At 41.0% G+C, this 24,444-nt stretch overlaps 2 protein-coding genes across 2 annotated transcripts in view; one reads left to right on the top strand and one right to left on the bottom strand.

Annotated features, from left to right (window-relative positions):
• The window catches only part of LOC105203738 (leucine-rich repeat-containing protein 52), a 61,709-nt gene that overhangs the window by 4,903 nt on the left and 32,362 nt on the right, over positions 1 to 24,444 (top strand). The gene's annotated exons all lie outside the window — the stretch shown is intronic.
• LOC105203739 (zinc finger protein 395) overlaps positions 1 to 24,444 on the bottom strand; it is a 95,688-nt gene that overhangs the window by 48,523 nt on the left and 22,721 nt on the right. The window contains exon 2 of the mRNA XM_011172622.3: positions 3,607 to 3,770. Within this exon, the coding sequence (XP_011170924.1) occupies positions 3,607 to 3,770 (164 nt within the window). The remainder of the gene's footprint in view (positions 1 to 3,606; positions 3,771 to 24,444) is intronic.

Below are 24,444 nucleotides of genomic sequence, written 5' to 3'. Positions count from 1 at the left end.
AGGACAATTCCTGGCACTAACAACCGCGATAACGACCACCCAATTCGATCTCTCGAAAGAACCAGCTGGATCAAGCTGATTGGAGTCAATTAACGCGTTAACGCGCCGCGAGCGGGTATGTGGAGCGGGACGCGAGAGAACGAAAGTAGGGAATGGCCGAGTTTTGAGTTGAAAGCGGGAGTGGTGAGTTTTGTCCCGGCGGTGGGTGGCTCGTGACCGGAGTGGGTGGCACGTGGGGGTTGCTAGGTGTCGGGAAGGGGGACAGCGCTCGTCGTCGCATACGCGGAGCGTGGTAGTGCACCTGACCTATATAGCGCGGCCGCGTAAGTATTGATCGACCTAATTCCTGACACCACAAGTCGGGGCCTCCGCCTCCTCGCCGGTGCGCGGAGAACTGCCGTCCGAAAATTACGTAAGCTAACCTACTGACTCACTGCGCCCGTTGATGTGCGGTACGGTCGGAGATGGGAGTTATTCGGTCGGTGGAGTTATATTTTGGATTATTCACATCCCGTGTCTATTCGCGTCGTTCGCGGCTATCGCCGTTCTCCTCTCCCGCGTCCCATCGCGTCCCGTCGCGTCCCGTCGCGTCCCGTCGCGTTCGTCGATCCCAATCTCGCGTCCCCATGCACACGCGTTTTGCTCTTTAGCGATGCACGAGAACGAGTGACGTGTGCAAACTGGCTAAAAATGTATCCCGTGAGGAAAACGCACGAGTCGAATCATCCACGCGAACATCGCGGTTATTACGGGGTAGCTATTTTTCTTCGTTCATCGTCAAGCCTGATTGTTTTCGTTACGAACTAGCGGCTTGAAACGAAGTAATCGCGAGCGAGAGCCAAAACAGTATAAAAACCATCCGGCATGTTGATTATCGTTTCGCGGAGAGTGCACGGAATTACGTCACGGGAGGGGAAAGAGAGTGCTTGCTACGTTGCTCAATTTGCCGGCATCAATTATCGCAAACCCGCACGCGCAGGTACTCACGTTGCACCATGTGGCGTGCACGGTTGCGTGTGAAAGGTAGAAAGAATAAACGGTGCCTCAACGACGTAACGGAGAAATACCTTGGTGCAAGTCACTTATGTGAATCGAGTTTTCTAACTCCCTCGAGTCCGTCGTTTAGAATCGAGCCAACTTCGCAAAGAACCGGCTTCTTTATATAAAATGCCGTGATATAACGTGTATATTAAAAATATATTCCGTCTTGCTTACGTAGTAGTCATTATTTACTTTGCGAGAGAGATATTCGAATCAATTGGAACTTGCATCATTGCACTTTTCTGCGAACACATCCAGACGGAGAATTTTAATAAAATTGCGGAGAGAAAGCTCGCTTTTATCGTTACGATTTGTCTAACGTTCGTACAATGGCTCGATTAATCTAACGGTGTGTTAAAACCTTGGACGCGATACAAGGTCTCGCTAAACGGTAGCCCGGGTTCGCGCACGCTTTCGTCACCGATACCATCGCGCTTCGGAAGGCATTCGATTTCTCTTCGACGACCTTTCCTTTCACGTGGGGCAGGTCGTGCCAGGGCCAGGTATGTGCACGCTCTACCGAAAAGCATCGGCATTTTTCTACCGGCGTTCAACTGCCGTCTGACCGTCGGATATTGTACAAATCTCTACCTATATCCTTTGCCAGAGGATCCTCGGGTCAAGGACCGACCATACTAAACGAAAAGCCAAGGGGGCCATTAACCTTCGAGTTCGTCGCCCTGCGCGTTCCATCCTTTTCGGACGGCGACAAAGAGGATAGAGGAGACGACAAGAAAATTTCGTCTCAAATGATGGGGATCCCAGGTCGCAGTCTCCAGACACCTCGCCACATAAGAGTAGGCGGAACGAGAAACTTCATTGTTTTTCAATCGCGTAATCTTATAAGCGGATCTCGCGACGGCGATTTCATTCGAGATTCGAATGAATTCTATGTAAAAATAATTCAAGCAACGATATAGAACGCGTAACATTAACATAACAGCACGGAATATCGTTATTCATCCATTCATTCATGAATATAAAATTACGATGTATCAAAGTACTAAATTATTCGTAAATCTTGCAGTTTGTTTTACTTATTCTTAGAAATCCTTGCTCCAATCATACGGTTCTTGATGCTGCACTGATTTAAGTACTTCGAAATAATAACGCAAGATCAGATTATTAGATTATATTTATTGGAATGTGTGTATATATACGTATACATGCACATATATTCACAGTGCTTAACTGATGCAGCACAATTGTACGATTGGAGTAGGACTTTCGAGCAGGAAATTGCAATCACGAAGGCATTGTTGCGTTGCACGTTTTTTTCACTAAAATATCCGTCGGCTATACCTTACCGCGGCGCCCCTACAGCGAATATTCACTGACATTCAACGGGGGTGAGGCGTAAAGCGTTCTGGGGAGTTGCGTGCCGTATAAAGGTGAGAGACAGGTGCCCGGCGAGGGTGCATTCACGGTCTAACGATCCACAAACGGACGCTCCTTCGTTCTTGCTTTATGCATCACGCGGATGCTCAGCTTTTTATCTTTAGCATCGAATACGTTCGATCTTCAGGACACACATGGCTCTCTATATATATATATAATTTTATATTTTACGTGGGGAAAATATGCAGAGACCTGTACCTGTCAGTATTACGCGACGAGAGAAAGAAGCCTGACATGGAGAAAGGGTATTCTAATAACTTCACATAATCAAAGCACGTCGCACCTGACAGTGACCTTTGGCACACGTCGGATTGTTAGAATGCCTTTGACATGTGAAGCGTTTGGCAGCAAAATACGTACGACTCGTCTGGCAAATAGGTTTTTTTTTTTTATATTTCAGTTTTGTTACATAGAGAAGAGTTACACGTGTGCGTTATCTTTGATTACATTTCTATTATTATTTATTATTATTTTAAAAAGTTAATCGATAATTGACTTAATTGCAACGCGAAACTAGATTTGTATGCTGAATAAAAATTATACTCCCGTCGCTTTGAATCTTCGATGCAAAAAAAAAGAATCCTAAAGAACAACGCGTTATGATGCAACATGAGGAAGATGTTGACTAGGTTGAATTCATGAGGATCACGCTTGTGAAGTTGGATGGGACTAAGATAAGGGTAGCAGGTCGATCTAGAAAATTTATGTTACATATTACTGCAGAAGTCAAAAATTTACTGAAAAAAATGTAAACGGGAACAAAAGATATATTTCCTCAATAATCGAATCGAATAATATTTCGCTCCTTTTTCGAGAATTTCGCGACCTATTTACGATTTCGAGGCAATATCTCGCAAGTTATACGCGCCAAAATGCAATATTACAGATACGACACGTAAATTAAAAATTCAAAACGTAACACGAAACGCTTGAATAACTTTCGCGGGGAAAAGACGTGAGATTTGCATAATCAAGTCAAGAGTGAGAGTCGTGCCACTCCGCAAACTGTATTTTGCTTTTAAACGACGTTTAAAGGGACAATTCCGCTTGTCTCGGCACAAGTTTATTGTCAATCGGCAGCAGTTACTTTCGACCTTATCTGCTGCGGCCGAGCATAAAAACATTCCCGATAAGCGACAGTAATAGGGAAAGAAGAGGAAAACTTACGCCATCACGTGTGGCACGTCGATAGAGTGGGAGGACGCTCGCTTACGATCGCCAGCCATATCGGCAAGCCTGGCGAAATCCGTGTCCTGATCGGCGAGTCGTGCGCTCTTACGTGATTCGAGCAACCTGATCTCGTCTATACGTTTGGTTAGGCTCATTGTACCCTGCAACAATGAAAGAACAAATACATTAGTCTTGGTTCAGATGATTTTTTTCCGATTTTCTGTTACTTTCCCGCGTGATATTCCGATTTGGAAAGCGAGTTTGTAGGCTGCGCGTGATTTTCGAAACTTGGCAAAAATGAATGCGCCTCACGGTGTAATAAGAAGGTTGTAAAGTATACGCAAAGGTAGATATGCATCGTGATACATATCAAAATTGGACGTATAGCAGTCTCTTTTATTTCTCTTGCATACCGGCGTACGTTGGCTCGTTAAATAAAACTTAACAGTAGTAATGAGCAAATTACTTTCTATAGGAGCACCGCGAAGAGATTTCGCACAGTTTTCAATGGGACAAAGAGCTAGGTATACAAAGCGCAAAGATCACAATACAAGACCGCAAGATTTCTTCAAGTGGTTCTCCTCCAACGTGAGAAAAACGCCGCTCGAAGCTTACGCACGCGAAGCTTGCGTGCACCACATCGAACACCAACGTACAACGTTTGCCTCGCGTGGCATCTTTCGTCCGAAAGTTATTCGTAAGCGCGGGTCCGCCTACGAAACGTTTCAGCTGCGCGTATCGAAAGTTCGGGATCGGATTCCCAAAGACGTTTCATGCATGCGCGCGAAGGTAATCGCGCAACATCGCGGAGAAAGTGCGAAATTTTGAGCGTATCCCGCAACTTTCCCTCGTGACTGGTAAGGCTAATTGCGAACGATCACTTCCTCGTGATCCCTCGCTCGGGTCAGAAACGCGCGGCTCGTCTCGAGGCGTTGTCGTCGAACTGCCGTGCAGTTCGATAACGTCGACTTACGTCGATTGCGCGCACGACGCGTGTGTTATCCTCTATTCCATCGATGTAACTTTGTTGCGAGAGATACATGTATATTCTCAAATTGTCGCTTGTTTCTCTTGATGCGGTAACTACGGAACAGATATACGTCATGCAAACGTCGAGAAAGTCACGTACGAGGACGACTCGTGTATGCACGCCGGCCGCGCGAATTCGTACAGGAAACGAAAAAGAAAGAAAGAAAAAAAAAGAGCACAACAGCCTTCGGTAATTTTGCTGAACACGGTATGCGTGGTATGCGGCTGCTATTGCGAGTTCCGGCTTCGAGTATTTACGAGGAAGAAGACCCGTTGCTCGCGCGGTCGCTCGTTCGCGGCGGATCTTACGTGTGCATGATATACGGGATGTTCTCAAACTGGAGCACGCGAAATGAAACGCTCCGAGCAGGACTTTCTCGCCGGTCTCGTTACTCAACGGCGAATTTTCGCATCCGCAAAATCAGAGCGCGACCGCCGCGCGTCTGTTGGGAATAATGCTCTTACAAAACACGGCCGCTAATTAGCGTAAACGTACGTTTATTTAGTAGAATGTTATTGATGTTAAGCAATTGTTTTTCACGCCTATTTTCGTTCTCGGTTATGGATGCATTTCTTCGATGTTTTAAACACGACGGCAGCGCAGCGCCGTTTACGACTCGATGGTGTCGCGTTTGTAACACGAATAACTGACAGTTTATGTTCGCCTTCGCGTATGCTCGATGGGAATACCTGTGTGTAAGAAAAAAAACGACTCGTTTGCGAAAAGTATCGATGACGGAGGCCTTTTTCATCATTAAATTAAATATGATTCAGTCAAAGTCATAATCGGACAATGAAATATGTTTCCAATGTCGAAGAGATAAGCTTCGATCGATCGGCTAATGAATTATTCATTAATACATATATTCCATATACGTTAGTAAATAAGACTTATCCATATACGTTAGTAAATAAGACTTATAAATAAGACATCGGTATATAATGTCACATCGCGTTTTATGTACGCAAAATCCGTACAAGTATAAAAGAAATACGAAACAATTGGGAATTTTTTTTAAGTGTTAATAATGATCGTGTCGTAATGCCACATCTCAAATAACATCTCAGTTGCTGAAATAAAAAAAACAATTACAAATAATTGAAAAGCCTTAACGATCATAACTACACTCAAAAGAGTTTGACACTGACACTTTTTTTTCAATGCTGACATTTCTTGTGTGATTTTATATTCTATAGTTTTAAATTCACGAAATTGCGGACCGTAAAATTTTCGGTCTTGAAACATAGTTGAACAAGAATAGTAATATCACGATATTAAATCGAAGAGACATCGGGCGTGCTCAAGTCCGAATCAATTTATTGTAGTTTTACTTAAATTCTACATCGAGTATTTTCCTAATCAAACGATTATGTTGTAATACACATGTTCAAAGATACATAACCGTTTTTTTAAATTGATATCCAATTGTTTGCTTGTTTGGCCTTTACACCATTAGCATCGCAATTATAATCTTTCGCGCGTGAATTATTGAAACACATCGAGGAATCTCGCGCGTGTTATCGTCACGGCCGCAGAAGTCACGTTTTACCGATTTGCGTATATCTCGTTAAATTTAAAAAAAAAAAAAAACGATCCGAGACAGTTTCGTGTCGCGGTATCGAATTGTGACGCACCGTGCGCGCGGTGCGTGTCACACGCGTGTGTACTGCAAAACACGCGGCCGGTATACGCGAAACGAAGCTAACGACGAACGAGGCGTGGGCTGTTAACCTGCGCCCGCTACGTCGTCATTATATTCGCATTATCGTACGGTATATCCGTCCGCATGCGTACGGAATCCGCGGTTTTATCGCCGATCGCTCGCGGACGATCGCCGGACGGTGTTGCTACGGCCCTCATCTCGATACCATGCAATTTTCACGCGTATCGAACGCATCGTTCGAAAAAGATCGATGGCTACGTTGAAGCTGTTAATGTCACCGAGAGTCACGCTCGTTGGAATATTTTCGCGAACATCAAACATGTTATCCAAATATATTCGAATGCATATAACCGGCGCGTTAAAATTTGTGCATGTTCACGTATAGAGATCTATTTTATTAACAACGTTTGCATTATTGTTCTTGATAAACAACGATTTAAATGATCTGCTTTGTTTATTTCGAACAGACAGATTGTGCGAATTAATAAAGCAGATTATGAATGTCTGCGACATTTTTAAAAATATTAAAAAATTACTGGTATATAATGTGGTAATTATGATATAATACTCTAATGTAATTATACCAATTGAGATAATACTAACTAGATTAACATTGATAATAATTTTTGTAATTTGAATCGTCGAAAGAATAAATGAAAAAGCCGTTGCGTGAACCACAGAAATTTGCACAAAATTATTAGCCCCCACCAGTGTTCGAGGGAGGCTCGAATGCGATGATATCTATGCCATTGCAAGCTGCCGTTTTTTCTCGAAGACTCGTGACCGGTAATTCCGACGAAAACGGTCAACCGTTCTCGGGAAGGTTTCTCAGCAGCCATCTTGCCCGGCTTCTTAGCTCCGATCACCTTAGAAGCAAGAGGCGCGAGATCGTAGCACATCGTAGTAGGAATTTATCTGACGCACACACTCACGTGTGCCTGATTTATCCGAGTTTCCTTAGAAATTCCGCCGGCACTCCAATGGAATGGCAAGCGTGACGATTTTCAGAGGTATCTTTGAAAGAAAAATCCCCAACGTAGAAAAATACACACGGCGCAAAGTACGCTCTTTTATACAAGAGTGAGTTTACATAAAACACGGAAAATAATAGAGTCAAACTAAATTAAATTATATATATAAAAAAAATACACATTACGTATACGTATATATAATAGAAAATATATATGATATTCGATATGTATATGTATATTTTAGATATAAATATTACTATCGATTTATTGTTTTTCATATTGAAAAAAAGAATTTGGTTATGATAATCGAGCTTCAGTGAAATAATTTCAGTTAAATGTTTGGTTAATATAATGAAATATTTAGTAATATTTAGTAATCGTTTGGTTACCGTATTAATATTATTATTAAATATTATACTAAATATTACGTTACATTAACCAAATATTTAATTGAAATTACTTCATCAAAGTTTGATTAATATTATTAAATTCTTCTTTTAATGCGCACGACTCGATTTTCAAAAAAGTCTTTCGAGTAAATGCTTGGAAACAAAAATTACACACACGTCGCCCGTTGGCCTTTGAAATCTGCTATCCTGTGCAATTTCGTCGTGTAAACCTGTCCGTAGGAATCGTGAGGTAAATGCATTTTGCGACGTGTCAAATGAAAAATCACAAAACATTTTTTTTTTTTTTTTTTACTAATCTTATCGTCAACATCATTGCCTCGTTAATTTTGTTTTAATAACTGCACCAGAGCATGTTATTAAAATGCACTTAAATTTACTACTGTCGCGCGTTTTACATCAAAAGTGACCGTGTCTTTCCATTACCAGAAAACACATCGATTTTAATACAACCCCTTATTTTGTTGTTGCCGATTCGCGCGTTGGAAGGTAATGCATTTATGACGCGTGATTTATGTATGCGAATGTAATAGTACGTTTGCCGCACGTATACTCTCGTGGTAACTCCATTACTTAATTGCTTCTTCGAAACGGCGAGTAATACACGCGGTATGGGATTCCCTGACGGCTTTAATTCCTCCGTCGAAATATCCATCACCCGGTCTGTGACACATACTAATTTGGCGCAATCAAGATTGCCTCCTGCGATTAATTAATCGCCATAAGTCTCGCTTCCCGTTCACTTTCCCGCGATACAGAGCTGCGGATAGGCTTAAGTAGCGTTACGAATGCGCGCGGCATACTCACACAAGCCATCAAATTTAATTAACGGTGTGTCAATAAATGAACTCGCGTATCGATTCAGCGAAATTCCCTGTCTTTAGTGGTGCGAGAGTGGTCGCGGTACTCGAAAGCTTTACGCGGCGAGAGAGACGCGAGAGAGAGGGAAGAAGAGATTCAATTAACCTCGGTAGCTGCGATGTCACAGTGCGTACTTAAATTCTGACGGAACGAGTTAGAAATCACGCACGAGTGGATTCGGCATGTAGTAACTGATAAAATGCAAGCCCCCGCCTTCCCTTCCCGAACCCGCTGCGGTTGCGCTGCCTAACGACTAGCACTATCTGTCGAGCAAGTGCCGTCGAATAAGTCTTGCAATTACAGGCGATATTGGCGATCAAACCGCAACAGTGAAAAGTGAGAGCCTCGCCGCTCTTTGTTTCGGGGCCACCGCAGTTCTCGTTAGCGCGGTATAATCGGCACCAGTAGTGCGTTCCACAGTCATCAGCTGTTAAAATATATGCAGCTGTCAAGCGTTATTCAATACGCGGCTTATCTGCGCTCGTGACGTTCGCGACGTTTGCTTCTATGCGAAATTGTAGAAGCCGGCCGGCTGACGACCAGCGGTTCTTTTAGACATTTCGAACCTCGCAACTAAATACTCGATACTATTTTGATCAAGCGCAAGAGATCCGGAGTAGTAGAGCAAATAACGTAAAAAAGAAAAAAGAATCTGTAATCCTACACATCGCACCGGATATTCGTTTACCGCTGTTCTCGCAGTTACGTTTATCTACGGGTTCTATCGCGCGGCTATGATCTATTCTTCCCGCGTTACGATATTAATGGCCATGCATTATTTCCCATCTATGTAGTAAACCTCGCGCCGTACAATCGTAGGCGTGTGTAAGCCGCCTTAGGGCAGCACACGAGGCGATGTCGGCAGAAAAAGGAGATCAGGGAAAATCAGAGCGATTAAAACAAGCGAACTCTCTTCCCCGAACGGGTTCGCCATTGAGAACGGCCTCCGAGCCGTTTTTCCGGTTGAACCCACTCACCTCCATCGGCGGCCGGACTCAAAGGTCACAGGGGACAGAGGGAAAGTACAAAGGTCGTCCGGCCGGTGGATTGATCCGCCGGGGGACTACGCGAGTAGGAAGCGACGACAGGTGAAGGTAGATGAAGAACGACGAGGTGGAAGTGAAGGAAGTCCGCTCGTGTGAGCTGCGCCACGCTCGCTGACGCCGTTGCAAGCCACGTGCCCGCGCGCTCGCGCTCGCGCTCGCGCGCGTACACTCGAGCACTTTCACCGGGCACTTTCGAATTTCTTTCCACCGTCCGTTCCCTCGCGCACTCGGTCCGCGATATCGCGCTCGATGCGTGGCGGCAATAACGCCCGCGTATCATCCCGAGAGACCACGCGACCGCACGCGAGTCGACGACCTCGCCTCACCTTCGTCTCCTCGTTTAAAGTCGTGCATCCGGCGCCTCCCGGCAGGAACGCCGCCGACTCCTGTTCGCTGTTTGCTCGTTCCCCGCGATTACACGTCTGAGAAACGCGTGCGTTAGGACGACGGCGGCACCCGAAACCCGACGAAGTCCGTTCGCGGAGCAATTTCGATCACGAGAGACAGCAGCTGGCGCAGCAGCAGCGTTGCGCCAGCCTCTTTGAGCCGGAGCTCGAGACGGACGTATACGCGATTTTGCTCAAGTATCTAAAACTTTAGTTGGAAGATCTGAAATTAATTTTGTCAGGCCATCAAAATAATTATGTTGGATTCTCAAACTGGATTGCCAGTTGCACGTCAAATTTTTTTGCAGCATCGCGCGTCATGCTTGAACATTCGTCACAATTATTTTCACGGTCCAATAAAATTGTTTTCAGATCTGTAGCCAGTTAAATATTTAGATACTTGAACAGAATCGTTCCTTTCGTGTACGTAAAAGTTACGGCGAGTCGTCGTTGAAGCGTATCATTTCCGGATGCTCGTGGCATCGAAATTCGAAACCACACCGGTCTTAATCTTTACTCGACACTGCCAGCTCCCGCCGAGTCTACGTGCCGATTCTCGCATATATCAGGGAGATTTGCTTTCTCCGAACGATTTTTTTTTTTTTACATGAGCCACACGTACGCGCCAGCGAGAGTGGTGCATCCGTACAAAACGGGAGACGGCTCTTCTTTTCGCGCATAGCGTGACGGTGAAGTCGAAAGTGTCGAACGCGGTAAGAGGCGTAAACGCGCACCGGCGAAATTCAGTTCGCGGCCGTCATCGTGCGACAATTAGGACGCCGCGCCGGCACGAGGAGACATTCCGCCGCTGCGCCGCGGGACGAGCGGCGAGATTGCTTTCGTTCGACGACGGCGCGCCGGCGGTTGTGGAGATGCCGCAGCGCGCAGCCGGGCGGCGGGGGACGTGGCGGTTGCGAAACGCAACGCCGGTTAGGTGAAAGTGCATTTTGCTTCATTTCACAAGTACTCCTAAAGCGCGGCACCGGCGCGGCGGCGGCGGCGCGGAGGATTGCTCGCCGGCGAGGAGTTTCGCTACACCGAGCGTGTTGCAACGACCAAATCGCCTCGCTTGAGCAACGGGATTTATACTTGGGCAATAATAAAATGCGTCGAGATTAAATTCACCGGGAGAGATTGACGAGCGAAATTCCCGGCTGCAAATACCATTATCGTGTCGAATGCATGTTCGATCATCGGCGAATCTACTAATATCGTGTCATCCGTCGCGCGTCCCAAGTGCGTAATCGCGTCTCGGAGAGAGATTAAACGATCACGAGAGCCGGATCTCGTGGGATCTGTTTCTTAACGATGCGCTTTTGCATCATTTTGCTTTCTACAATTCGAATGCAAAGCAGAGCCTTTCCGAGATTACGAACGTAGCGAAATTAAATCGATACTCAACAGGTTTAAGCTCAACAGCTACTGAGATAGACCCCGTGTATACTTATCTCGTCACGCGTTTAACAATTATAATCGGCTTAATTTTATTTAGTTAACATCAGAATGGAATTATTTAACGTCATTAAGGAACTCGGTACATTTAACATTAGATATACCGTTCAGATTAAAACGGCAGCCCATGTAAGGAATATATATCGAGCGAAATTGAAATAATTAATTTAGTTTCTTGGCTGACTTTCTTGCAGCTTAATGAAAACCTCCAAATAGGTGCGCGCCGCGAAATTATTGAATTTACGACGAACCGTTGTGTGTTTATGATCATCGCGAGTAAACGGCGGCCAGTGATCGAGGGGGTTATACAACCTGTTTGACCGGATATTTGGCATTATTACCTTTCGCCATTATTATTAACCTAGTATTCCGTCAGTTGCATCGCCATGTATTGGCTATGTTTATCAATAATTATACTTTATCACCCGTTTTCCCGCACGCAGATTTCAATACCTATGCATCCACATTGTGCCTCGCAAATGAATTTGGCCTTCGCGAGCAATATTTTGCAACGGTGATTGCAATAAAGCGAGAAAATTCAATAAATAAAGCGCGTATTCGATAAAATGTAATACCGTGCGCGTGACTCGTATTATAATTGCTTATTATATTACAGAAATTTTGTGTTATCACAGCAATTATGTTGCATTTGAAGAGTTAAGGAATTCAGAGTTTTATGCAACACCGGATTGTTCACATAAATAATGTAAACTTTTTTAAAAAGTTTCTATCGAATCGAGTATGCATACATTTTGTAGCAACATAAATTTCGATATCCTTTATAACGATATTCAATATATCGAGACTTTCGATTCTTAATGTACACACAGAAAAAAATAGTATCAAATTAACGATTCATTGTTTCATATATAAGCAAGAATATAAAATTTTCCCAGAATTTCTAATCTTAAACAGATATAATTTGCTTACACGAAGAAAAGAATTTTCTTTATGTAAGCAAAATTATGTCTGTTTAAGATTATAAATAAGATTATAAAGAAGATTTTATATTCTTGCTTATATATGAAACAATGAATTGTTGATTTAATAATAATTTTTTTCTGTGCACGTTCCATACAAATGTAAATATTAAAATATCATGTAGCTAAAGTGACTTATGGCATTAAATAATTATATATGTGCCTCAATTCACTTTACAATTAAAAGCATTTTCTCTCAAATTTCGACACGTGTATTTAAACTGTTCACAGTTCTCGTAATTCCGCGTTCTCTTTCTCTTTCTCTCTCCTCGCTTACAAATTTCGAGGGAATGTTTGATCGTATTTGTCTAACAGTCATTCTGTTGGAACACCTGCGAAAGCAACGCACTGGTGGTCGGTGTTCGAGCGTGTGGCCTCTCGATCTTTTATGGTCTTATTCCGCGTGTGCGGTTAATCACGTAGGAATGTATACGCGCAAGGAACCGGAATATCGAATCGTTATACAAATCAGTCGAGGGACTTTCCGGGTTCGGGTGGCCGTGTTCGGGTCCTGCGTCTCCGACGGCCGTCGCGAAACAGGAAAGGAATTGCCGCATTCCTTCAAAACAATGATAACTGTAAAATCGACCCGGACGCGTATAAAACTACGTTACGTAGCGGACCGTTGTAGTGGAAGAGATCTCAAGATCTCGCGAACTTGTATGCCCTAGCCAAGCGAATCCATTTATATAGAAACAAAAGAGAGAATGCATTTATATAGAAAAAAAACTACCTTAATAATCCGAGTATCCCCGTGTAATTGGATACAATAGAAAGCGAACGCGACTCTTTATTACACTGCCAACGTTTCCGCACGATATACCATTCACGCGGGATACTAATTAATATTTATGTAAAATATACACTCGTGAAAGTACTCATTTTTCAAATAAATGTCTTTACGCTATTTACATGCTGCGACCGGAAGCCCCATGCTTTTAACGTTCATTCGCATTAACAGGATGCGATTAGTAACGCATAGACAATGACAAAAAGGCTTATAACAGTTTTTAAGCGGAGATAGGTCGGGCAACCCAAGAGTACATTGGTAAAATAAGCCCCCGGCTCTTTCTTCATAATACCTCAAATACCTCATTCAATTTCACAGAACCGCAGGGGCGCGGGCTGTCATCGCCCGTTCGCAAGGAATTTGGGCGTTCCGTGACGAGTGTGATCTAAGAATGTCAGCAAGAAATTGGCCGCGTGCGCAAAGCCGTGACCCGAATCGAAGAATGCGCTGAGATTCGGTCGGCGCGACGTAACGGGATATGATAAAATTTGCCCCGCGAGTCACGGGAGAGAGAGAGAGAGAGAGAGAGAGAGAGAGAGAGTCTCCATTCGAAGACTACTGGGCGCTTACAATTAGACGAGCGGTGGTCGCGAGTCTCGCGAATAAGGTGCGTTGTGACATTTCCTTTGTAACGTATTTTTTACGCGTGCCTTTATCCCTACCGGCGCCGGTGTCTGACGTCACCGGCTTTTGTCTGAAAAGCGTTGGCGACGCGTGTCACAGGGAAGTGATCGGGAATCGACGATGGTTTTGTGAGCGCAGTGTGTTACGTCACTTCTCTACAAAACTGGTTTTAATGCGTGTGCGAGAAGATGCTTGCTCATTTGAATCAGGATCCTTTTATAATTTCGTCGTTATCTGAATTCGCAAAAAAAAAGCTGATTAACATTTTCTTTCCGATCAGTGCTTCGATCGCATGGTGAAAAAACATTTTGATTGAATATGATTTATTTAACTTGGTTTTTTTATCTCCCGATTACTTGTTCGATTTTTATCAGACGTCAAATTATATTTTCTTTTCGTAAAAAAAAAAAAAAAAAAAAAATGCGTTTGCTGTTTACACACATGCGCGCGTTTTTAATTTATACTAAAATAAATGATTTATATCTAGCGCTCGAGAGCTGCGTGCAGCACGTCGTCTAATATATTCAAGCGTAAGCGGAGGAAATTATGCCGAAACGCGCGTTGGGAAAGCCTCACGGCATTCAACGTTGTAACCTTTGATTGCATACGAAGAATAGACCTAACGGGTATTTCTATTCTCATATTTCAGATACGGTCCATAAATCGAGTATGCGCAATTCTCTGGCTATTCGATCGTGATTCAGCTTCGCGTATCTTGCCATTACTTACGACGACAGGTTGTAAGAAGATGTAATGCGGGTTACAAACGATTATAAATGTTATTACTTACTATACAGTACAATATGCTGGATACGATATGCGGCAAAGGTACGCCGAACTTTAAACGTAAATACTTCATTTAAGTTGCCGCGGCATTCGCGTTCGTGCTGCATTCACCTGCTGCATTCGTAGTCATTCGGACGTGTTCGCGAAAAAAAGCACAAAATGTTTCTTTCACCAATCTCTCCGCTGTGTTAGACGGAGCTCGTCAGTTGCGTGCGGTAAAAAGTATTTACGGGATGAAAATTGTGACTTTATTAAATACCGAGAAATATTAATATCGAGTTTGTCCGCGTTCGCAGAAAGTTTTGGCTGGACTGTTACACTTGTTTGTCGCAAAAGCCGGAGGCTTTCGTCACCGTGACGCACCTTGCACCGGTGTAAATAATTCTGGAATCGTGTGTACCTCAATATTACTTCATTACCGTGTTTCTCCGTACGTACAAACGCGTATGCGTCGTCTATAAATACGTTTTCTACAAAAAAATATTACTAGTTAATACGGTATCGCTCGCTGACATCACACACGCACAACTACGACGTCGATTACGCTCGGCAGTGTGCGATAAAATTATGACGGCGCATCGGGAAGCTCTAATTACGCGTGACGTCACGCCTTTGTCGGCTCGAGGGATGGATTTAACAAACAAATACGGTATACCCTTGTCTATCAGGAAAAGCCGCCTCTCGCCAGGCGAGCCTTCTCAGATGGGATCCGCGCGCGATACGTTTCCTCCGTATTGTACTTACGAACACGCTTTATATTCGCAGATAAACTTGACGGATACGGGATACTCATTAACGGATTTCTGCTTTTATTATAAACTTAGTTCATCCCGTGTTGGCGGATGATGAGCAGTGACGTCAGCAGAGGCGTTTGGAGAGGAGAGAAAGAGAGTAGGACGCGCCAACGAGAAGATCGTGACGACGTGTTAGGAAAGAATTACAGCGTCTCTGACGTCATGACTTCGATCGTCCACAAGAGCAGCAGATCTCTCACGAACAATGAAAACTTTTCTTCTGTATAACCGAAGCTCTCGCGCAACGGCGCGGCGGCGTCATTCATACTGCTTTTACGCTTCACTTCTTGCATAATACCGTCAAGGTTGCATTGCATTCTTGTACTGTGCTTTATTTTTGCCCTACCTTGAACTCTTGCCTATTGTCGTTATATTAAGAAAGCTAATAATAACGATCGGCTTGAATTTTCTTTCGAGATTCCCTTACCGCAAGATCTTTGCACAATTCTCACATGAATTGAATTGTTATGCATTATGTAATCACATGCGTCTGGTTTGTTTCTAATTCAAGAGACGTTCCGAGAGGTGTTCAGATCCCCTACCCGAGTATCCCCAGGTATCATTGTACCCTTATTGTTTACTAAATTTAAACAGGAGTAAAATGATGTCTGGGGGCTCGGGTGAGGAACTTGAACGCACCCTCTGCGTGCGTCAAATAATGGCTCTATTCATGATACAAATCTTTACTTTCAGAAATGTTCCATTATCCGTGTACATACACTAAGGAAAGAGTGATGAAGTTTAATGATAATCAAGTCTACATAATTACAAGTTACTAAACTTGTTGAAGTAATTTTAATTAAATATTCAGTTAAAATAATCATATACATATAATAATATTTACACTGAAAAAAGGTTTATGTAAATAATATTTATTTTAACACCATTTTCCCTTAATTTAAATAAATATTATTTTGTATAAGATAATTTATTTGTAAACTTAAGAAATAATGTTAAAATAAATATATTTACTTGAACATAAAAAAAAATTGTTTTTGATATAGTAATCGTTTGGGTACTATTATTATATTTGAGAATTATTATTAATATAATTACTTAATATTACTAAATATTTTTAGTTGTATTAAATTAAACACTTAATTAAAATGATATCACTATAGCTTGATTATTATTACCAAAGTCTTTAGTTCAGTGTATGTTACGTATCATTTATGCTGCCTTTATTCATTTTATTTTTTTCGCGAAGAATTAATACGTCTGTATTAATTGTGTAACGTTATCATCGGATTTTACTAAAATCATACCGCATAATCGCAAGCTATATCACTATATAATTTATGCCTTTGCAAATCGCCATCAATAGCCGTCTTCATTATAATGATAATAGATGCATATTCATCTAGCTAATAGTCATTAGCAAAACAAGCGTTACGTCACCTGTGAGAAGACGGTTAATCACGTGTGGAGGGCCGCTTTATGCCGTTTTTACTACAGTATCGCTAAGCTGTCTGGTTTTTACTAATTACTGGCGCTAATGACAAAAACGGAATTTTTTATCGCGAGCGCGTTCTCGACGAGGCAGCTAGTTTTCTTCGAGGTAAAGAAAACCGCGATGTATCGGGGATGCCTTCGTAAGGGACGACTTTAGAATCCTGCCAACCAAATAGGGAACCGCGATTCAAGGATGACCTTTGTCATTGCCGCGACGAGCCATTGCGTGCCGATGAATCAGTTGCTCTTTCGACGCGCGTGTACCTTGTCATCAGTGACGGTATCTCCTCAGCAGATAAGTCACGTTTTCCTTTGTTCTTCAGCGACGCTTTAAATTGATCGGACCTCTCCCTTATCCTCGGTGTTAAATTATTCCGCGGTATAACCGAGTCACGAAAACATCACCGAAAGTGACTCCCCGTGACAGTTGATTGTAAGAAACGCGCCTTATATTACACCGTAATGCATACTGTAATACGTATTGCAAGATATGTGCAGACAAAGAATTTCTAACGATTATTTAATTGTTAGATAAAGTTATCTAATGTTGAGTTAGATAATGATCTTTTTTGCTTTTACCGCATTGATTGTAATGCAGATAGGAAGATAAGGCTAGCCAACTACGGAAGAAATCAACTGCAATCTCGAGATATTTTAATTTATAATTCTAAAACTATTATATTTGTACTTCACAACACCTCGGAAAAATTTGTTCGACACATATAATTATCATATAAATTTCATTCTCCGATATTAAAAAGGTTTTGGCTCTATATTGCAAGCTGAGTAAAGTAATTAAAATTAAAAAATTGGCTTAGTGTTTGTTTTTTTTTTGACAGCACAAAATTTTGATCAATACCCGAATTTTAGCTCTGAAGTAATTGCAAAAAAAAGCAATGAAATATTTGGCTTATGATGATTTATGCAAACGAAAATGACCTTATTTTGCTGTAATTTTAGATAAATAAATTTTAAACGAGTAAGTAGCTCCAAATGAACTTTTGAATTTTATGAATATTTATTAGAGTTTTATCAATGTAATGTAAAAAATTTGCTTTAATTTGTAATGCTATTTTCTCATCTAATTTGCAAATAAGTACTTTAAAACGCAATTTTACACAACAGTAAATAAAAAAATAAAATAACTCTTAAACCCATCTTTGCTGTAAGCGAATGTGTTCAAGTTTTATACAGATACTCAAACGTAATAATAAAACAATCTATGAAATTTTCAACATTTTGTGATACGGCACATATATCCTTAAATAATCTTATTGTTAAATGCCACGATCGCGTCACATGAAGCTGTTCCCAATCGTGTCTCGACGGAAAAGTCGCATTATCTGAAAAGCAGACATAATGCAGGCGTTATCTCACGCGCAGATATGCGTCGGTTGACAGATGAATTTCCGTGTTCCTGAGATTTTTTTCCCGCCGAGCAATTCCAGCGGAATAAACACGAAAGCCGCTAATTGCAACTATAGCGTGCTCGGACAATTTTCAAGAATTCTCGACGGCGTATTTCGAGACGCGTTCGTAATTCACAGAGCACATAGGTTAAATAAGTGTCATTTTCGCGCCATCTATTCCTCGAATTTCCTCTACATACCCTCGTGTATACGAGGAAAACGTCTTCACAGAAGAGACTTTCGTCCCTTTTGTACATTATTTATCCGTAATACGGTCATTTATCGCGTCAAAACACACCTCAATAGAGGTAAAGAGAGTCGAAACTGTCGCGATAAGTTTCGGCTGATGCGAAATCGCATCATAGTAAGAGTCTCTCGATGAAAATCAAATCTCGCTGCGATCGAACGAGAGAGCGTCTAATTGCGTCTAATCGGCGCGCGAGCGCGAGCGCGAGCGCTCGTTGCGGGGCTCGCCGCCGCCGCCGCCGCCGCCGCCGCCGGCGACGGCGGCTTATCTAAGGGGGCATGAACAACGCGAATCGTGTACCCGCTATCTCCGTCGCGCGAGCGCTCGAGTATCTCAAGGATTTCTTTGTTTTTGCGTCGGGGATCGGGGTTCAATCCTCATCGCCGCGCTACGCCGCGTCGCTTTTATTCCCACTCATGGTGCAACTGCGTAATCGGGTTTCCACGTGCAGGCTGCACCTGAACGTGAGTAACGAGCGCGTCCGCCTAGGAAAGCGGCCACGCGAGAATCTAAGAACAGCCGGCCGGCGATTCCGCCAATCGCGGGAAAGGACAAAGCCGCGGAGCTCTGCTTACGAGGTTGCATCAAGGATTCCTCTCGAAAGACGGCTGAGAAGCCGCCTGCCGGCCGTTCTTTCTCGCGCTACTGTGAGAAAAACAAACGCGTTGCCGTCAACGATAGAGGAAGAAATCACGTTACTAACATAATTCTATCGATTATTTTCATCGCGAATCCATTAGTAAATCTCGGAGCATAAAGATTTAATTACGAGAAACTATTTAACGGAATAATATATCGATATTGAGAATGAAATCTTTTAAAAGCTGAGAAAAGAATCATTCTCACAATTCAAGAATGATAATAAAATTATTAAATTTAGGTCATAAAAATTTAATCGTACAAATTGCAGGCTGTAGTAACGGAACATTATACTTTTCTAGATTACACATACGTATCGATAATTTATGATTTCTAAATCTGTCTGTCCTTTGCTGTCAAATATCAATATTATTATTTTACGAATACTATTTGTAGTTGAATAACTTATCGGTTTCAATAAACAATGATAACATTTTTCATTCAAACTAAGAATACGATTAAAACTTACTTGAGATTTGAACGACTGAAAATTAAATTCTATTGAATAGGAGAAGAAGAGATCATTTAGAATAAGATTAGATAGGTATCTATTACAAGTTGTTTCTATATTTAAAACGATTTTCATATGTTATCGATAGTCTGCTCACAACAGAGATCAAAATAGCATTAAGTATTTGCAAAAAATTATCTATATGGAACAATGATAATCTTGCTTATAGTTATATAATTTAATTTTCTCTACAGTTTAATAATTTTAAATTTTAGCAAAATATTTTTAATAATTTTATTTCAATATTATAATAGTCATTAAAAAAAGATAACGTGATTATTTTTCTATTAAATATTAAAAAAATTCTAATTCTTCGAAGATATTGCTTCTATCAGATATTTTTTTCTCAACTTATAAAAATTATTATTGAATAATGAGAATGTTATTTTCTTCATGAAACCAAAACAAAATTCTTCATGAAAGTTATGTTTAACGCTATATAATCTTATTTCAATAATATTTAATATTTGGAAAACAAAAATATTTTTTTATTTTTCAAAACAACAGTGTTTTCTTTCTGTTATGTAAATATATTTACGATTTGTTGGTTACAGCGTGTTGTGTGCGCACGGTGACAATTATATATTTTTTCTCGGACGAGCGAGTTCATCCCATTCTTAAAGCTAATGAATATACGCATTATTGAATTTGAATTGCGCACCATTTTAGCCGATAAATTATCCACCATTGCTCAAGAGCGATAGTGTACGGGACTTTGACTCGATGACTATTCAAACTATCTCAAGTTAATATCTGTTCCGTCAGTCATTTCCAAAATCTAACTGCGTAAAATCCGAGGAAGAATGCGTGTGCGCAGTTTGATAAGAAAAAGTGCATGCTATTGAATGCTCCAGTAGGATAAATACTTGTACAAATAAACAAAGAGAAGCGTACATATCTTCGTATCTTGACACGATCGTGTCGTGAGTAAATAAATTATGCTGCTGGTGAATATTTTTGTCGATTTGTACTATTTGATATATCTGTAACAGTACACTTGCCTCTTGCCCTCGTCGACGCTTCTAACCGCTCGTGTTGAAATTTATTTCATCGATGTATCATAACCGTAGCGATAAAGCAGTCAATTCGCGAGAGGATGCAATCGATTAAACGAATGTACGTAATGCGCGCGGCATTAGAAACTTCGATACGTACTCGACATAAGCAAAATAAGAAGCCGCGGACAGCAACAAGATACTCGGCGTTAACGTCATTCCTGTTTACCCGCTGCGTGCGCGTGAGATTTGTATCTGACAAATCGATAAAGTACCTTACTTGCTCAGTACACCGCGTAAACAGATGTTTCGCCGCTCGCGGCGTCCGTTTCATTTTTTTTTTCCTTTCCTCGTCTCTCGCGTTATGCCTTTCCCACCCCGCGAGAATAAGAGTTCTCTCTTATCTGTACACAACCCAGTGGCGTAACGGCCTGACATTGAAGTCTCATATGTCTCTCGTTACCGCTGCTACTCGCAGGGCAATTACCTGTGGCCGAGTTATTTTTAAACTCGCCGTTCATTGGCGACGCGACCAAAGTAGCAATCTCAATTTCCGTTTTCCTCGGCGACGAGTAGGGGCGCGAAAGAAACTCAGACTTTAATGCACTTTTTTTGTTTCGAGGCTGACGACACGAGGCTCGTTATCTTTTGCGTCTCGTCGCCAATTAGACTCGTATACACGCGATTCTGATAACATGTCAATGTCATGGTGCAATGTCTCGCACGATCGATTATCCTGCACGAGATAAGGTCTAAACAAAGGACACCTAAACGTGCAGAATCATCTATCGAGAATGAAAAGAATAGTTCCCAATATCGGATTAAGAATGCGTAATTGTGGAATAAATTCCATCAGTCAATTATTAATATTAAAAATACTATACATTTTTAGAATACTTTTTCAAAATAATTCTAAAATCAATGTAATAAAATATTTCATATTTATATATTTATTATAATTTAGTTTAATAAAAATTATCACTATTGTTATTTAAAATGCAAATATTTGTTATTACATTTTATTACAAATTTCAAATTATGTTTTTAATCATGCTTATTAAAAATAATTTTTCTTTAAATTTAATTTATTTTTTTAATTAATTATAACGCGACTTAAATTGTTTTTTGCAAGAAGAAGAAGAAAAAAATTTATGTAAATAAATAAAAATGTTAAGTAAGAAAAAAAATAGAATTCCGCGCCGAATAAAATACAAAAACAGAAATACAATTTTTATTAAAATATATGTTTTTAGTTTTGTATTGTCATATCAAGTACAGCGAAACTCGTGACGTCTTCGTATTCGCGACATCTTATCTAAAGGAGATAAGGCATGCGTTTGATCGATGTTTCGTTGAGGACACTCTTGGCAAATCACCTGCTAATGTGTTCTTGAAATAACGAACAAAGAGAGATATACGGTGTCAGATTTCTTGCACGAATATTAATCGTGAAATATTAGCGGAACCACTCTTTTTGCCACGTTGTATCTGGAATTTTTTCCATACTCTAGCGAGATATAACATCAAATGAAAACGGAGCAAATTATATATTTAAGAGGAAGGCAAACAATTAAAATTTAAAACGTTTTGTCGTGGATAATAATAAAGATGAAATGAAGATTTCCACAGATACTCTTAATTACCGAGATTTTAATCATCGAGTAATCTTATAAATATCGCGTAATCAAGTCTGTTATCATTATTTGGCATTTCATGGCAAGTACATTAAGTAGTATAGTATCATAACATCCTGGAATTGAATTAATTTTTAACTGACACACGCAGTAATGCGAGATACCGATCGCTCAATATTTTCCTCATCACATTTTTATCAACGTCACGTTTATACGCCTGTTATTAATGCAACCGACCGTTTGGCTTATACCGTGTGGAGTGTTTTGCGATTCCTGATGACTGTTTTCTAACTGTTGACCACGGCGATTTCATAAACAGGCCGCTGTGGGGTCTGGTATCTTCGCAACGTATCTCTCTGTTGCGAGAGCGAACGCCGTCTTTCTAGAAAAGGATCCGCGGAGAGCGGATGTGCTCGGAGAAGTGAAAGTCTGAGGTTCCGCGTCTCTCTACGTCATTATTGTTTGCCAATGACAATTACAACAAATGAGAACGGCCTGGCGGGCGGCGGGGAATCATCCCAACGACACCGGCCGGCTCGCTTCTTCCCGGCGAAGCCGGCGATCGGTGTCACTGTGTCGAGCTACTACGATGACGTCACACAGCTGCTCAATCCGCGAGTTTGTCGTCCCCTCTCTCCATCCCCCTTTCCCAACCAACCGCGAACAGCAGCGCCGTCGTTGAATAAGGAACACGAGCAACGAGCGATTGCCAGCTGGTTGTAAGAGATATGCGCGAGTGCATGCACAAAAGCAAAAACGGACTAACAAAAAAGCACTTGTGACGTTTTTCTCGATACAAAAAAGCTCACGATTAAAAGAAGGTCTGGTAATTTGCAACGAGCGAATAATTGCGATTATGCAATAAGCTCTTTTCAATTGATTCGATTAAGCTGACAGTAAAAAAAAAAAAAACATATTTATGATTGCGATACCACCGTCCCCTGCCAACGATATTATTCATAATTAATTGCATCACGGAAAATTGATATAAATATTAATATAATTGAAAAGCTAATACGCAACATATAAATCTGACTTTAGTAATTTGTACTGAACTGATTGTATTATTTAAGGATGTTTTGGCTATACGAACTAAAAATTATCGAAATTTTAAATACTGAAGCTTCTCTAGTTCTCCAAGTTTATTTTTTTTTCTAATCAACAATAAAAAAATTTTGGTCGCGAATGCTCGAATTTTGGCCCTGAAACTAGCAAAGAAGAAAACAATGAAAAAATGAATTTATAACGATTTTTGCAGTGAAAATTACTATATTTTGCTAGAGTTTTAAATAAATAACTTTCAAACTAATAAATGAAGCAAATCTAAATGAATTTGTTTACGAATATCTGTTAGAATTTTATGAGTACATGTAAAAATTTTGATTTAATTAGTAATGTTGTGTCTCCATCAAATTTGCAAGTACTGCAAAGTGCGATTTTACATAAGAATAAAGACAACGAAATAAAACATTAAATAACTTTTAAACCAATAAGTGAATTGTACTTAAATTTTACACAGATACTCAAACGTAATACTAGAATATACTTTGAGATTTTTATATTTTTAGTAATATATTTATATTTATATTTATATTTATATTTTTAGTAATATAATTTCGTGATATAACACATACATCCTTAATCGTAATGCGATTGAAACGGAGTAATCTTGATGAAAATGTTCTTAATGCTGCGGATATAAAAAATTAAACTGATATATCTTTAAAGTGTATTTTTACGGCAAAATTCCGATAATACGAGGCACAAATATTATCTGAAAAAAAATTTCAAACGCGCGCTATCAGTGTGACGTGGTAAGAGATTTTTTTTTCTATGATGTTCGCTTAATAGCCACGTTCAAGGTGAAACGCTACGATAATTGGTTAATCGGACGTACGGCTGATAATTCCCCATTCCACGACCTTAGCGCACTTGTCGTCATCGACTGCCCTGAGCCACCGTCGCTCATTTATTACGCGAGCGCGCGCGTCACGTCATCGCGGTTCGCGTATCGCGGAAATCGTCACGGTCGCCCCTCTCACCATAGAGCACGCTTTATCGGGAAGCCATCGCGAGGATAGCGACACCTCATTTTTACTATTGATTTAATTTGTAATATCGTATACCTGCACACGAGACGCGCAACGTCGTTACGTAA

Source organism: Solenopsis invicta, chromosome 1, assembly GCF_016802725.1.
Source record: "Solenopsis invicta isolate M01_SB chromosome 1, UNIL_Sinv_3.0, whole genome shotgun sequence".
NCBI lineage: Eukaryota > Metazoa > Arthropoda > Insecta > Hymenoptera > Formicidae > Solenopsis > Solenopsis invicta.
The sequence above is the reverse complement of the archived record's forward strand: the minus strand, read 5'-3'. Positions and strand labels throughout refer to the sequence as shown.